Source organism: Camelina sativa, chromosome 2 (genome assembly GCF_030686135.1).
Source record: "Camelina sativa cultivar CO46 ecotype springtype chromosome 2, ASM3068613v1".
Lineage (NCBI taxonomy): Eukaryota > Viridiplantae > Streptophyta > Magnoliopsida > Brassicales > Brassicaceae > Camelina > Camelina sativa.
The window spans coordinates 13,380,709-13,397,933 of record NC_141881.1 but is presented as its reverse complement, the minus strand read 5'-3'; the positions used below and the strand labels follow the sequence as shown (position 1 = coordinate 13,397,933).

Below are 17,225 nucleotides of genomic sequence, written 5' to 3'. Positions count from 1 at the left end.
CAAACAAATAAACACAAGTTAATATAATGTTAACAAGCTGTTATTAACTTGTTAAGCAAAAGGGTCTAAAGGGTCATACTCGGCTTTCTTTAGGTACTCCAAAAGTTTCTGCAACTTCACCGGATCAACAGGTGCCAGAGGATCATATATTCCAGGTCCAGGTGAACAGTTCTTCCTCATGCACGTCAGTCCGTTGTCTCCAATATTAGGGAAAATCCAGCTTGGATGATCTTGTTGTGTATTCAATGCACTCCCATCCGCTGACAGCTTAACACTCTCCAGCCTTAAAGCTTTAATTCTATCAAGCCTAATCTTTTCCTCCTCATCATCCTCAGATTCAGGTTCAAGTGAGTCGGCTTCAGCAAAATACTCGTCTGTAATATCTTCTGCACCAGCTTCTGAACCTCCAGGTAGTACAAATTTCAACGGCTTAACACCAGCAGCCACAACAGCAGCAGTAGGATTTGTAGGCGCCCTACCTCTACCTCTACCTCTACCTGTACCTCTACCTGTACCTCTACCTCTACCTCTACCTCTACCTCTACCTCTACCTCCACCTCTACCTCCAGCCGCAGCTACTTCTTTAGCCTGCTTTGCCGCAGCTACTTCTTTGGGCTTCTTTAACGCAGCTACTTCTTTGGCCTTCTCTGCCGCCTCTAACTCTTTGGCCTCCTCTGCCGCCTCTAACTCTTTAACATTTCTCCTCGTGGAAGGCCGTCTTTTCGTATCAGCTGGTCTCTTAGTAGCTGGAGACTTCTTAGCATCTGGAGAAGTCAAATAGTTCTTTTCCTGTATATTAAAATTATAATAACTCAGCCTAAATATTCTGAAAAATCAGCCATAAAACAAAGATGAATCAGACATTACCTTCTCTCCCGCCTCTAACTCTTTGGCCTTCTCTGACGCCTCTAACTCTTTGGCATTTCTCCTCGTGGAAGGCCCTGTTTTCGTATCAGCTGGTTTCTTAGCAGCTGGAGACTTCTTAGGAGAAGTCAAAGAGTTCTTTTCCTGTATATCATAGCGAAGACAATTAAAATTATAATAACTCAGCCTAAACATTCTGAAACATCAGCCATAAAACAAAGATAAACCAGACATTACCGGCTCTCCCACCTCTAACTCTTTGGCCTTCTCTGACGCCTCTAACTCTTTGGCATTTCTCCTCGTGGAAGGCCCTGTTTTCGTATCAGCTGGTTTCTTAGCATCTGGAGACTTCTTAGGAGAAGTCAAAGAGTTCTTTTCCTGTATATCATAGCGAAGACAATTGAAATTATAATAACTCAGCCTAAACATTCTGAAAAATCAGCCATAAAACAAAGATAAACTAGACATTACCGGAACTTTTGGTGGACCTTTTGATGTCTGAAGTTCCTGTCCATGTCCCAGGTTATTTAGTTCCTGTCCCATTTTTAAAGTCTGGTCAGTCGTGCTCTTTGAAAGCACGAGCTCTTTCATCTGTTTGAGGTCCGTCTCAAAAGATCCAAGCCTGGTTTCAATCCTTTCATCCATCTTCTTCTCCAGATTTGCCGATACATTTTCAATGTTCCTATCAACGGTGTCAAACCTTGTGTATAACTTAGAGATCAATTCGTAGAGATCATCTTCCCCAGCATCTTCCTCCTCACTTACCTTTTTTCCTTTCTTCTTCCTCTCCTGTGCAACTCCTTCACTAGTTTCCTGACTGTTGGAAACTTTCATCTTCTGAACTTTCCGCTTCTTTGCGGGAGGAGATTCAGACTCAACAACTGCTTCAGCTTTCTTTTTCTTTTTCTTCTTATCACTCCCCTTAACATCCCAAAAACCTTTAACAAACGTATTCAGATGTATGTCTTCGATCAGGCGATCGATTGCTGGGTCGTCTTCTTCTTCTGGCCACGATTGAAATAGCTCGCAGCCATTTTCCTTCATAACCATATTAATCACACGCAGCTGTAACATAAGAGATTATGAAACCCATCAGTAAGTTTTAACTCAGTCATTACTAATGAAAGCATAAATCAGTCATTACTAAACATAACTCAGCCAACACTAAAGCATAAATCATCCATTACTAAAACATAACTCAGCCGTTACTAAACAATAACTCAGCCATAACTACATCATAACTCATCCATTACTAAACAATCACTCAACCAGATATAAACCTTACCTCACCAAGCGCTTTGATCTCTTCAGCAATTGCGGTTTCCAGCGATGAACGTGTACGGTTTCCACCCCATTGAAGCATCGGTATGCCACCATCATTAGCTGATGCATTCCCAAACCGTTCTCCAAAGCATTTGATGGACTCATATGCCCAAGCCTGTAACATGGGTGTAAACCCACTGAGGGTGTACGACTTTCCCGTAGGGTTCAACATCTTTATGGAAGCAACAAGAGCTTCAAATGCTGACCGACCCCACGGATACGTCTTCATTGCTTCATCATCAAAAACTCTTTTGGCACTTTCATATGGAATTCTAGAGTTATGATGCAAACCATAAAGTCCAATGTGTTGAAGAAGCAACAGCCCCAACCATTTACGATGATCAAGGTTAACCCATCCCCGGCACACTCTTAATGCTTCCCTGAGTTCAAGTAGCGTTGGACCTACCCCACCAGGCACTTTCAAAAGTCTGAAGAAATATTTGTGTTCCTCTTCAAGTTCAAACCGTTCAGTAGGCATTGGGTCTATGTTTAACCCCGTCAGAAAATGAAACTCATTCAACCCAAACCTGATAGGTTGACCGCCGACCACAAACCAAAGCTCCTTCTTATGTACCCTTAACTGGTTACATAGTAGGAAATGAACAACCTTACCAGACCAGACGAATTGGCTATCAACTAGCTTAGAGATTATTCCAATAGGTACTTTCTTCGTTTCTTCCCACGTATCCAGTCCTATTGATTCCCTAATCTGAGGGAATTCTTTCATCCTGAAATTTGTGTTTATATCTCTAGACTCTATTTTAGCGTATAGTCTTGGGGGGTAATCCCTTGCTTGTTCTTCAGAAGAAATAATCACCATCGACATCTGTTATAGTTCATAAGTAAATCATAAAATGAATCAGCCATAACATAAAACAAACTCATACACAAAGCATAACATAACTCAGCCACAAACACATAACTCAGATCTAAAGCACAAAATATCTCAGTCACAACTCATCCGTCAGCAAAATAAAACAAACAGTAAATCAGCAATCGAATCGAATAAATCTAACAAATCAGCCATAAACCCTAAAATAACTGAGCCGCAGCATAAAACAAAAAGTAAATCAGCCATCGAATCGAATAGATCTAACAAATCAGCCGTCATTAACAACGGCGACAATCAGCGGTAAATCATCGAAAAACCCACATTCAGCCGGAAAACTCGAAACTAAACAGTCGACACATACCGGATAGACGAAGACGAAGAAGACGAAGAAGACGAAGAGAGAGAGAGAGCCAATTGAAGAAAGAGAGTGCGACGACGAAAAAAGACGGTGAGAGATGACAGTGAGAGATGACGGCGAGAGATGACGGCGGGAGATTGACGGCAAGAGAGTCGACAATGACAGTATCGCCGGCGACGAGAGACGAGAGTTTCGATAATTTTTTTTTCTCGCGGTTTGTGAATAGTTAAAACTATTCACTTTCCCTCTCTTTGATATAAACGAGAGAAAACAAAACTGTGGATCTTAAAAAAACTGCTTAATGACATGTTAATTCATATCTAATGTGTATTTTAATTTGTTGATGTGTATTTTTTTTTTTTTTTTTACTCAAATTCGGAAAACAAAACCCAAGGGGTAAATTGTAATTACACCCAGGACACTAAACATTCTAGTAATTTTCAAAAGATTTATAGATTTGAGTAATAAACCAACTTTTGGATAACATTTGAGTAATTCTTTCTATAATTGTCAGGTTTTTGGCTCATAATGTGTAGAGCTGGTCGCGATGCTGCAATCTCTTAAAGAGTGACTAGCTTTCTCCAACCTCCTATCTGATTTTAGGTTGGTTTGTGTCTCTTTTCCTTTGTTTTTCTTATTAAAGATCTTTCAGCCTTGTAATTATAAAACAGATTGTTTACCTTGTTCTTCCAAATTTTTTTGTTTCGAAAGTTATTTTTGAAAACTATTTTTTTTCCTTATTGCGCTATCAATCATAGAGTAATAATTTAATTAATGTGTGGTTGACAAAAAAAAAGGTATGGTAATTATAACATTTAACGCAAAGATGACAAACTATATTTCCAGTTTTATCCATATGGTATAATTTTGTGATGATATGTTTAATCTCTATTAAGGTAACAAATTGTTAAGTTGAAAACTAGCTAGGTTGCATGGAAATACAAACAGATATGCAGAAGGCAAACGTTTTGAAAACGAGAATTTTCCTTAAATGAGGAAATGAAACATTTTGAAAACGTATGTATATGTATATATAATAAAACATCAAACTTAAAAATCATATTTAAAGGAATATATGAAACAGCACAAAGTCAAAACATAAATATTAAATAGTTGAATTAAAATACTAATAATATTATATAGAGAAATGCTCCAAAATACCATCAAACATAGTTTTAGTTCCTAATTACGCATTCCTTAATTTTCCATTAATACAATTATTTATTCAATAGAAAGACTATTTTTTCCCCTGTATTATACACCAAAAATGAGTAAAAGTTTTGCGATTTCGTCGTTCTCGGGTTCTCTACGGTATGCGTCTTGGTCTCTGGCGATATCTGACTAATCTTTTACGATCTAGCTATGACATCGTTCTTTGTGGTCTTCGGCAAGATCTGACGAAGCTTTTGTGATTTCGTCGTTTTCGACCTTTTTATGGTATTCGTCGTTGTTTTCTATTATCTCCGGCGAGATCTAAAGAAGCTTTTGCGATCTAGCTACAACGTCATTCGTCTTCGTCTCTTTTTGATGTCGTCATTTTAGTTTTCTATTTGATCTCTTCTGCATTACTCTTGTATCTTAGTTATCTTGAGATTTATTATTTGGAAAAGTGATTCGATTATGCTCAATGTATTGTGTTTAATTAGCTGTTATGCTCTGTCGTCTCTGACTATATATGATGGCTCCGTCTAGCTTTGACGTTGCCGACGTTGCCAATATCAGATTTCTCCTTGCAATTTCAGATTCTTCTCAGTCGTAAAGAGATGTTGCTTTGGATTTGTAAGGTGATTTCAAATTTGATTAGTGTTTATCAATCCTATATATTTGGTTTAGGTTACATTTGTGTATCTCGTTGTGAATGTTTACATTTTTGTGTATATGGTTGAGTTGTACTCAGTTTGTGGAGAGTGGAAACACAATGATGAAGAAGACTGAGATTTTGCAATTGTTTCGAGAGGAAGAACTAGATGAGAATACACATATAAGGTTTTAGCTGATAAGGTAATTGAAGATTTCGTACTTGATTGTTTAGTCAATTATATCAAACATAGCTATTGTCTATCTCCAAGGATGAAGAGGATGGTAGAAGATTCTACACCAGTGTATGTGCGGAATGTCGTCATATATACATTTTTCATAAAGATTCAAGAAGAACTTGAGTTAAATCGTTTGTGTGTAACAGTGAGAGAGACTTGAGGTGATGAATATACTAAGGATATTAACGCTTGTTCTCAGGGACCAATGGAAAGTGAGTGTGAGGCTTTTGCAAAAGATTAGAGATTGTGTTCAGAAATGGTAACATGTCGAAGGATAGGTACGCTTGTGCTCAAGGTTGTTTGTGAAGTTGTGGAAGGTGGATATAACTCAGCTGGTTATTCAGTTTCATGATGAGCTTAGTAATTTTGGTGCTTAAGGAATCGCTTAAGCTTAGTAAAGTCATCCTAAATTTGTGAAGGTCATCCTGAATTAATGGAAGTCATCTTAAATGTTAAGATATCTTTCATAAACATTATGGAATCTTTTTTAAGTTAAAAAAATGTGTTAATCTCTTTATTTTCTGTTTTTGCCTCAATGTATTACAGATTGATCCACCAGTTAAGGTAAATGGTTTGATTTTGTGTCTTAGTTGATGTTTTTAGTTTTTTTTTTGTTTTGTTTTATGAAGGTCATCCTGAAATTTAAAGAAGTCTTCATAAATCTCAAAAAAATCATTTCTTAATGTTTAATTCATATCTATTCTGTAATGAATTATTAAACCAACCGTTTATGGAAGCCTTGGTTTTGTAACCTTCTTATATATTTGATTCAAAAAAATTATGGGATTGTGGTGAAAACATAGCTACCTACCATAATATCTTAATACAATAATTAACAAACATATCAACATCATGGGGTATCTTGTTATTTTTGTAGGGGACTTATACAATCTGTGCTTCTCAAGTACAATTTGGTTCCTCTTCAATTCTGAAATGGAGCTTAGGCAGTGCGACATTTGTAAGAAAAAAAATCTCCCATGTATGCGATAAAAGTTGAAGTCAAAATCTATTGACGAAAGTCTTCCGGGATTCTCAACAAGGCTTCCTGAATTATCAACAATGCTTCCTAAATTTCAAATGTGATTCGTAAACACATCAATACACAAGCAACAAGCAACAATCAATAAACAATAAGCAATACACAAGCAACAAGCAATAAAGGTGATAATGTGGTATAAGACTACTAGTGGCTAAAAACAAATCAATACACAAGCAACAAAGGTTAATAACATGGTCTGACATCAACAATTACGGTAGCAAAAATCAACCATATTCTATCATAACTATAACATCACCATTAGATCCAACAAAACTAGCAAAGCTACCATCACCATTGTATCCAACTAAACTAGCATCACCATTGTTTTACGGAGAACAAAATCCGCAAATAGTGTACTAGTTTAGGAAAACCAAATCATTACATAGAGAATACAATCCACAAAATAGAAGCTATTAAAATTTACTGAAATTTTAGTAGAACCCATAAGAATCTATTATAATTTGCACCCAATTGGTTTAGGGTTTTGAAAATTAGAAAAGTGAAAATCACACACACATAAAACTTAAAATTACTACAATGTAACGAGAATAGCAAGTGAAAATAGATACAACCCTTACTTAGGAAGACACGATGATAAAGCGTCATGTGGGAAAGAGGGATTGAGAAAGAAGGAGAACCATAAAGACAGACCGACGACGATGATAGACCGATGACGTTAGACTGACGACGAGAGATTGGCGAGGGGACAAGAATCTAAGCAATCTCTATATCAGATCTCTTCAGGTAAGGGAAGGCGAGGAGATGACCGTGAAACAACGAGTGTTTGAGGTAACCACAATTTCGATCCTTACAAGCAAACGAAGTACACCATGAGGAGATGGCATATTGGCGACAAAACAAGGTGAGGCAAACACTGCAATGGCAAGGAGATCGAAGTTCGTGAGGCGAGTCGAGAGGCAAGCCGAGGAGATCAAAGTTTCTGAGACTTGTCTGAGAGGCAAGAAACAAAAGTATGTTGAGTAAGGTTATTTTAGTCAATTGTGTTAGTAGCAAATTTCACAAACGGAAATTTGAGGACCTTGTGGTATTTTTGGCCTAAAAACACAAAACCATGGTATTTGTGACTATTCCCCTATTACATATTTATATATAATATGTATCATGAATTCTTATATTCTAAATTATTTATTTATAAGTTTCCAAACTAAAAAAAGAAGTTTCCGTCGCGCTTCCATCGTGTTTCCAAACAGAAAATTCTAGGAATCATGTTTAGTGACTTGTTTATGTGTTTCCACGATTTTCCATTTTCAACATGTTTCGGAAACGGAAAACAAACCTTAAAAAGAGTTTATATGTAAAATGTTTATGGTTTTCCTGTAGCGTGCGGTATTGGGTTGTTGGGCCTATTCGTGGTGACCTAATATTTATGATGAAATAAAGAAAAAAAAATGAGAATTGAGTTGTTGGACGAATCTGTGGTGGCCTAATACTTAGGGCCTGATTGGTAACATCAGTCGGGACGGACAAATTCGTCTGCAGATCAGACCGCTTTGCTTGAAGTTTGGATAACGAACCGCTGCGGTCCAACTCTATTTGTAAGCAAAAGCGGTCCGCAATTGGTGCGCTGCAGTTTTGTCTCTGTTTTATTTGCACCGTACCACTGCGGACTACACTTAATGAATGATACATAAAAAGTGATTTAATACGCAAATGGATTTGCCCGTCTCAACCGCTGCAACCATTCACACCCTTAAGATGAAATGAAAAAAAAAATTTAGAGATGCCTATTTCATACATTTGTTTTTTTTTCAAAATTAAATATTTGGGGTTTAATTTACAATATTCTCGAATCTCGACTACTCATTGTGCAAAATTCTGAAATAAAATCAGACCCCTTCGCGTTTTCTTCTTCAACAGTTCCAATTCCATCGTCGTCGCAAGCACATCACTCATCTTCAGCTCTGAAACCACCTCAAAGGTAAAATATCGTCGAGATCTTCCTTCTCCTTTTGGTTCCTGCTTCTTCGTTCCTCTTATTCCAATGTTAGATTCGCTCGCTTTACGTTCTGATTTCATCAGATCCGATGGAAGTATTCATTGCAATTCTCTAGAGATCTGGATGAAAATTTTGTACCCGTTTCACAGTTTTGATGAGATTTTTTTTTTTTTTTTTTTTTTTTACGGCTTTGAATCGTTAAAATATGGTGCAGTGTTGGTCCAACGATGTTAGATTTTGATGTTATGATCTATTATTTTCATAACTTTGAAGGGATCTGATCGTGAAGTTTTGGATTGGGAAAATTGAATTATAAATTGGTTTTAAGGAAGTATAACTTAGTTATGGAGTCGATATGGTGGCAGTTGTGTAGAAATCGTAATTTCAGGACCGGCCTTGATGGCCTATGATTCTTTAAATAGATCTTAGTGTATCTGTTCACAGGAATCAAGATCTTGGTGTGTTTAGTGCTGATCTTGTTTCTGAGACCAAAGTCTGATTTTGTGTGTGTGTTTTTAGTGGTTATAACACTTAATTTATCACTGTTTCAGGTATATCTAGAATAGAATCAACAACAATGGCAGGGACTAATGTAAGTATATCTCTTAGCTAATTGAATACTGTTGGGATCATACTTGCCGGTATTCATAAGGAAACCTAGTCTTGTGATGCTTTTCGGTTTGCTACTCTTATGCAATTCGTTGTGTTGTGATATAATGAAAATTTTGATAGTTTTCTTAAGTTGAGAAGCCGGTCATGTATGTTTCTTGGTGATAGACTCTTTGATTTATGTTTAAAAAAGCTTTATCAGTTATTCATCATTTTTGGCTTCACCAAATAGCTCCATGGGTTTGTTGTAATGGCCTATTTAGTCAAGCCATAGATGTTGAGTAACTTATACCATTTTATTTGATTGGCCGCTGCAAATACTTAAGGAACTTAGGCTTTGGAGTTTGGACCCTGTGTGATTATCTATATGATTGGTGGTGGCTTGACTGGATATCTTATTTGCCTTGCTGTTGTAGAAGTTCAACCTTACATGATCGTTTCATGGATTCTCACGTCTGCTTCTCTTTTTTAATACTTGGATGCTGACTGTCTGATCTACAATGAACAGGATTCTTGTCCTTTGGTAAAGAATATTCTTCTTCTGGATTCTGAAGGAAAGCGTGTGGCTGTCAAGTATTACTCAGATGACTGGACTACTAATGCTGCCAAGTTAGCTTTTGAAAAGTATGTCTTCTCAAAGACTTCCAAGACCAATGCTCGCTCAGAAGGTAAGACCAAATTGAATTCCACACATGCAGTTATTATATGTAGTTCTTTGTAAGTTGTATCATATATGAATGTGAAAGCTACATGATTTTTTTGCTTGTTGGCTGTCTTCTGGGTTTCCTGATTCGGTATCTCCATATTCTCTGTCTTAACTCACTTGTACGTGTGTATAATTTTTTCCTCTTAATGTTACTTATTGCAGCGGAGATCACACTGTTGGAGAATAATATTGTAGTCTATAAGTTTGCCCAGGACCTGCATTTCTTTGTTACGGGAGGTGAAAATGAAAACGAGCTCATCTTATCATCTGTTCTTCAAGGCTTTTTTGATGCTGTTGCATTACTTCTGAGGTATTTAGCCCACCTTAACAGATGACTATGTGCCTTTTTATGGTCAGCTATATACAAAATCAACGTTGAGCATCCTTTCTCCGTACAGGAATAATGTTGAAAAGATGGAAGCCCTTGAAAACTTGGATCTCATCTTTTTGTGCCTTGATGAGATGGTTGACCAAGGGTATGCTACATATGCTCTCAGATACTATTCTACAATTTTCCGACTATGTTAATTTCGGAGATCTAACATTGCAATAGTTATACTCATATGCAACTCTTAAACATAGGCGGGTAGAAGTAAAAAGATTGCTGACTTCAGCTTGCCATCGAAATCTTAGCAATTAGGTCCATTATATGCTGATGGAGTTGAGTTACATTACATACATAGTGATATCTGGTGTTTAGGGGCTGAGAGAACTTACTGTTTGATAATTGGTGAACAACTTCAGGCAGTGTAGTAAGTTGTTCTTGTAGAGTTTAATGCAGGACTATTGTCACTATCTTACTATCTCAGGGGGGTGCCGGGAAATTGTAGATTTGCGAGCTCAGCAACATACCTTTTACGTTGGTTAGTCGATATTAGTTGAGAACTGAAGGTTTAGAAGGATAGCCCAGGAAATTCGTTGGGGCGTTTTGGAATTGTTGAGAGTTTAGAGACTTCCCTCGTTAATGGAGTCTCTTGTAAATTGTAATTATTTGGTGAATTATATGAATAATATAATGGGTTTGAATCCCTATCACTTTATTACTTATGGTTGTGTTGTCTTATGGAAACATGTTCAGGATGGTACTTGAAACAGATGCCAATGTTATTGCTGGAAAGGTAGCAATGCAAAGCGCAGAAGCAAGTGGTTCACTCTCTGAACAGGTGAGATGCAATATGATTACTAACTAAACTACACAACCTTTGACCAAAGCGACAGTCTTTACAGCGATTATGCATTTGACCATTTCGTGCTTTTTGAATTGTAGACATTAACTCAAGCATTGGCAACAGCTCGGGAACACCTTGCAAGAAGTCTTCTTACATGAGTTTTTCATCTTGGGAGCGAAATGGTATATTCATGAGCCCTTGTAACCATATCTGAAATGGTTGCCGTTCATTAGAATTCAATCCCCTATTGTCTTAACTATCTTTATGACTTTGTTTTTTTACGATTTTTTTCTTTCGTGCAATTTAGATATATTATTCCCCTTGTATTCTCTCTATATGATGGTGTTCTTGCGGAACTATTTTTAAAGCTGAGGATCAACATATGCACTAGTGATTTCTGAGTTTATGTTTCTTATAAAAAAATATCTGAGCAATCACACTAAGCAAAATGATTTCTGTTTTTTTGAGTTTTATGGAGAATCATTGAATCGATGTTCAATGTTCCTTGTAGACCCTCTTTCGCATAAATATGAATATGTTTCTGTTGCCGCCATTGAAATAATAAAATATTGGTGCTGGATCCTCTCAAGTTCTTGTTTGCGAAGAAAATTAGAAATGATCTGTTGTAATCATTCTAGGATGCTTTTTAAGTTACTGAATTATACCTCCATAGAATCAAATGTTTTACAAATCTATGACTATGAGAGTAGATATCAAGTGTTGTGGTTTAACAGTTTAAGCCTTGTTTTAAAAATGCTCGAAGAAATTAGTTATTTGATTGCCAACATAGAATGCAGATGCAACTATTTAGGAAACTATATTAAACAGAAGATATGGGAATCCATTTACGAATTGTTAAGAAAGCTGGGAAATGCGCGATCCAATCACGTTCATTCTGGCTCCCAGGAAATTATCCCAACAATAGTGTTGTTGTGTTAGATTTCCTTTTTCTCCTTGTCATCTCTTAGGCCATCTTTATCGCCATATCTTTTGTGGTGTTCTTGGGCTTTTTATATTTGGAAAAAATTAGAAACTGGGTTTAGATCACAAAAAAACTGATCTTATTTGAGAACTGTTTTTTAGGTTGTTCTTGTGTGACGTGGCTGATTGTTATTGGAAATTTTTCTTTTGGCAAACGAGAGATCAAATCTCATTTCATTTTCTTCGATATTGTCGAGCTAGCTTTTGTTTTTGTTTCTTCTTCTGTTCGAAATCGCATCTAGGTTTTCTTGTTTCTCTCCTTCTGTTCTTATTTTTTACTTCGATTGTTGATTTTGGCGAATTGGGTTTCTCTGGATTGATTTTGGGCGATGTTGATGTCGATTTTGTTGGTTTAATTCAGTTAATTTTCGCTATTGACTAATCGATCGTGCGTATGGATTACTATTTCCACTGGGTGAACCGATTGAGCAGGTGGTTGTTCTGATCGAACAAAGTGAAAAGTACAACTCTTTCTTCTTTTATAGTTTTGATCAATTGGGGTTTGATTCACTGCTCCAGTTTTTCTTGATTGTGTTGAATGCTAATCTTTTTGCTATACTCACTGCTCCACTTTTTTTAAGTTAATAGTTGGATAAACTCATATGTATAATCATCATAACAATGGGATTCATTTTCTAGCTTTTGGAGTTAAGTTTGGGTAATCAACATTGCTGGCTCAAGTTCATGACACGTTTATCTTACTAATGCAGGCTGGGGAAGACATTGCTGAACAAGAGAGGGCTAGATATTCGTGTTGCAGCTCTTGTAAGTCCTTTACAAGTCCTTGGGAACAAGAAGCTATAGCGACGAAAGTACCTTCAGGACAAGGGATTGTCAAGTTACCCATGGGATGATCATACACCGGAACTCTTATTTGGCCTTACTCAACAGAGCTTCGAATGATGGCTGGTTCAAGAATGAAACCCGCTCCATATATCTCTTCTTCTTGCTCTCCCCTAGAATTTCTTTTGGTGTCAAAGCTGCTTTTGTTTGTTAGAATATTCTTTGCAGCCAAAAGACGTCGCATCCGTGTCATTTCTCTGTCAAAGTTTCTGCAGATGGATCAGGGAAATTACGGTCCTAGTTCTAAATTGTTGATTATGATTTGGTTTTGTTTTGAGATGAGAAACTAAGTGTTCTCTCTCTGTATATATATAATGGTGGGACATTGAAGTAGCACAGGGAGACTTTGAAGTTGTTGAACATGACGAATCAAGAACTCACTGTCACATTCACTTTGAAGTTTGAAGTGGTAGAAACTGCAGGGGAAGCTCTATTTGAATGGGAGGGTCTTGGTCTGCCAAATTCACAAACGATCAAGTCAATAGAGGCAAAACCATGTGCTAATAGGTGAGTGTTATGGACACACCTTGCAAAAGAGCGGACGTAGTGCTCATTAAAACAGGGTGAATGTCATACGAGAAGAAATGTGCTGCAATGTTTTTCTTGTTTCATAAATGTTAATTTTTAAAGTTTTTAACAATCCAATAGATGTACACTTATCATTGAACTTATACTTAAGCCATAAATGGCAGAAAGGTTATAATAAATTTGAACCTTGAACTTAGTAATAGCTTTGAAGCAAAGAAGAGTTTTAATACAAGCACAAGTTTAAAGGAGATGAAATAAATTTGGACTTTAATCTATGTATTAATTAAATATAATGTTTGTGTGTTTTAATTAATTAAGTAATATGTTTGTTTGTTTTTTTAAAAAAAAATTATTTACAATGTTTTATTGTTTCATATAAAAATTTGGTATTGTATTTTGAATTTTAGTAAAAGTTTTATAAGTTTGAAATTTAAATGTTCTTTTATAATTTTTATAATTTATAAGTTTATAAGTTTAAGAATATTATATAATTGTAATAAGTTTAATTGTAATATTATATACCAAATTTATTAGATTTTATAATTGTAATATGTTTAAGAATATTATATTATTAAATCTTAAAGATCTTAAACATGTTCTCCCTATAACTAACTTTTTAGCCAAAGATCTTAACTACTGATCTTAGATTATTTTTCTAATATATTTAATCTAAGAACACAAAACAAAGTTATGCCTATAAAGATGCCCTTACAATTTTGTTACTAACTAAAAAAGATAGTCATTATTAATACCTTTTTTTTTTCCCAAAACATTTATTAGAAAGCCACTCCATGATTAGTAATACAAACAAAGTTAAGTCTACTAAAGAAAGTCAAAATTAATATTTAATAGAGTTAATTTATAGAAATTCAGTTTTGGTTAAGAATAATGAGTTAGATTTTCTCAATCTCTTAATCATTAGTTGCATTGGTGATCTAGTAGATTTTTTTTCTTATTAAATGGAATATTGGCATTTTTGGTAATATTTTCTTAAACAAAATCAACATTCATTAAATGGAATGCTTTCATTTTCTTAAAAAAAAAAAATCTAGGCATACATAATACATGTTGAATGTCTTCTTATAAATAAACCAAATTACACCCTAAAAATCCTAATCAAAATCAAGCAAACATGAGCAAATCAGTCTTTGTTGTCTGTATCAGTTTATTGGTTGTTCTGACCCCGACTCTACATGCTAAAATGGTGAGTTACCCAAATGGTGATAGACATTGTGCGATGGCGCAAGGCCAAGTGATAAGTGCATGCTTGCAACTAGTCAACGGACTACAACATGCGGATTGTTGCTATGCTATAAACGACGTAAACAGACAAGCAGAGACACAAGCAGCTCGTATATGGCTTTGCAAATGTTTCCAAGAAGTCGTAAAGCTGTCTCAATTTACAAAACTTATTGGTATGCCTGAAAAATGTGACATTCCTAACGCTGTGCCTTTTGACCCCAAAACGGATTGTGCAAGGTATGTAGGGTTTTCATATATATATATTTTTAAGGAAAATATGATATTACATAAAACAAAATGTCACTAGATAAAATAACATAATAGTTCTATTAAAAAAGTACATGAAATTTATACCATTTGAAAAACGATTAATAAACCAACGTATAGTTTTTTTTTTTTTTTTTTTTTTTTTTTTTTTTGTTAAAGGATATTCAATTTTATAAATAAATGTCCAATGAGCTATTTCCGGATTTAGGCCCATTTACAATATCCCCTTAGGGCCTAAACCATATACAACAAACCAAGTAAAACCAAAAATTAAAATTGACTCGGGTTTAATTAATGACGAACCGGAATCAAACCGGTCGTCTGTAACCCTAATCCCAAGCTGTAGAACACAGGTTGAGCCACCGTCCATGAGATTGCGGATGCTCATCGGATCAGGACCTCCGGTGAGCCTGGGCGACGCGAGTCAAACGGAGATAGTGATCCAAGATCTGTTGTCATCCCGCCACCGTAGAGCAGCTTTGAGGAGCAAGAAAGAGATCCGAGCTTTGCATGTCGACGAGATTCAGGCTCATATGTGAGAGAAGACAGGCGGTAGGGAGTAGATCTGAGAACCTTCGACGGTGGCTTAGCTCCTCCTAGCCGGAGACGACCTCCCCCATCGAACAACGACCGTGAAAGCCTCCAAAATCTCCGGTCTTCGGATCTAACCACCTACCTCTCTCGATCTTTGCCGTGAATCTCCCTCTTCTACTCCGCGTCGCATCACCGCCGATAGAGCTCTTTACCGTCAGTATGTCGCGGAAGCTTCTCCTCTCTGCTGCTCCCTTGATTTCGATCTGAAGCTTTACTTTGTTGATGCTGCAGTTTACGGATGAAGAACCATGGGCCTTGGGACTCTCTTCGTCGCCGGAATCGACGAAGAACCCCCATCGACGGTGCAAGAGGTTGCGGTCAGAAGAAGAAAGAGTTTGGGAGAAAAAATCGCCGCGAGTGTCGGCCACGCGCGACGATTCTCTCTCTATTATTAAACCAACGTATTGTTGACAAAAAAAAAAACAAATGAACGACCACCCCATACACGAAAATGTTATCCGCAGGCTTTATTTTTTTGATTTTTTGGAATAAATATATTTAAATGATATTTTTGGAAGATAAAACTAATAATATTTTACTGATATTTACAAGATATTGCCCAATAATTCTCCTAAAGAAAATAATTATCTAGGACTTAACTTTTCTGATTTGGAATAATATTTTTTGCTGCAGTATTAAGGTCTGAAGCGAAGATGAAGTCACAAGAAAATTAGTTATAGCGATCAATGTACTTCATTTTTTTTTTGGTCACCATAATGTACTCTGTTCATGTTCCCGAACAAATAAGCATATGTTTTTAACTAGCAGTGTTAGAACATAAGTTTATCGAAATTATATAAAGATGTGTTGGAACAGCACATATGATTGATATATGGAAAAAGTTTCCAACTACAGAGAATCCAGTTGTTCTTATTCTTCTTCTTCTTCATCTTAGCTAAGCTTCTACAAAAAGATGAAATTAGATTTAGAGACTAATACATAAGTCTGTATTAATCAAGCATATGCTCTGATAATAACTTTGGTATATTATTTGTTATTTTTTTTTTTGTTTGAGTGACGACGACCGTCTCTGTCTCTGTCTCTGTTACAAAAAAAAAATGGATGTTGAACCAAACCGAAACAATAGCATTGGTGGTGTAAGACTGAGACAGGGTGGTAAGACTCAAGGGTTTCATAAGAATATGAATGGAAACTCTGCTTTTGCTGTCTGAATATTCTCAGACTAATCACATTGAAGCTCTTTTCTTCACTTTCTGTCAGAGTAAACATGGATCATGTAACATCTTTCTATAATCTAGTAAGGTTGCAGCTGTGTATATAATTTGTTACTTTTACCTCTGAACTCATTATTTTGTCCTTTAATTTGTTTCTTGTGGCTCTGACGGCTCAGCATGCTATGTACTATGTTGAAACTCTCATACCCTACTTTCTTATTCTCTCTCTCTCTCTCTCTCTCAGGTTGAACCTGCAGCAAATTGGTTGGAACTTCTAGTATTTGTCTCCTATTGTGTTCATAATCAGTCTCAGTTAGCAGGAGACGTCTGGTGTTGCAGGATTTTCAAACAAGTAAGAAGGGAATTTATGTAATTGAATACATGTTTTTTGAAGGAATTGGCATGAGAAAACCAAAAAAGTAGCACCATTATACAAAATATTCAAATAGAGACAGTAGGTTTGATTTTGGTTCACCTAGTACAAGAGAGCTAGTTGAAATCAAAAGAGCCTTCAGTGTACTTTTGTGGATCACCTCGTTTCGTAACACAACCTGAGATTGGATTGGATGATAAAGATATTATATTAGGAACCTCGATGCACTCAGGCTAGTCAAGGACGTGTTGTGAATTAGGTAATTTCTTTCGGACATTCTAATTACCGACCGCATGCAAGTGGCAAGCTTCATGAATTTTGAAAATAAT

The 17,225-nt window shown here is 36.2% G+C and overlaps 1 protein-coding gene and 2 long non-coding RNA genes across 4 annotated transcripts; all 3 read left to right on the top strand.

The window, feature by feature from the left end:
- Positions 1 to 8,229: 8,229 nt before the first annotated feature.
- Positions 8,230 to 11,476, top strand: LOC104719487 (coatomer subunit zeta-3). Its single transcript, XM_019234268.2, has 7 exons — positions 8,230 to 8,391; positions 8,961 to 9,001; positions 9,527 to 9,686; positions 9,887 to 10,034; positions 10,123 to 10,200; positions 10,803 to 10,887; positions 10,992 to 11,476. Exons 2-7 carry the CDS (start codon positions 8,987 to 8,989, stop codon positions 11,049 to 11,051), a joined length of 546 nt encoding a protein of 181 aa, XP_019089813.1. The 5' UTR covers positions 8,230 to 8,391; positions 8,961 to 8,986; the 3' UTR covers positions 11,052 to 11,476.
- Positions 11,477 to 11,652: 176 nt separating this feature from the next.
- LOC109128208 (uncharacterized) lies at positions 11,653 to 13,445 on the top strand. Of its 2 annotated transcripts, none has more exons than XR_002034749.2 (2): positions 11,653 to 12,335; positions 12,585 to 13,445. It is a non-coding gene; the product is annotated as an uncharacterized LOC109128208 (long non-coding RNA). The 2 variants fall into 2 exon arrangements; XR_015578856.1 differs by having other exon boundaries at positions 11,662 to 12,306.
- A 1,290-nt stretch (positions 13,446 to 14,735) lies between these two features.
- LOC147948550 (uncharacterized) lies at positions 14,736 to 15,771 on the top strand. Its single transcript, XR_015578848.1, has 2 exons — positions 14,736 to 15,505; positions 15,580 to 15,771. It is a non-coding gene; the product is annotated as an uncharacterized LOC147948550 (long non-coding RNA).
- The last annotated feature ends 1,454 nt before the right edge of the window (positions 15,772 to 17,225 follow it).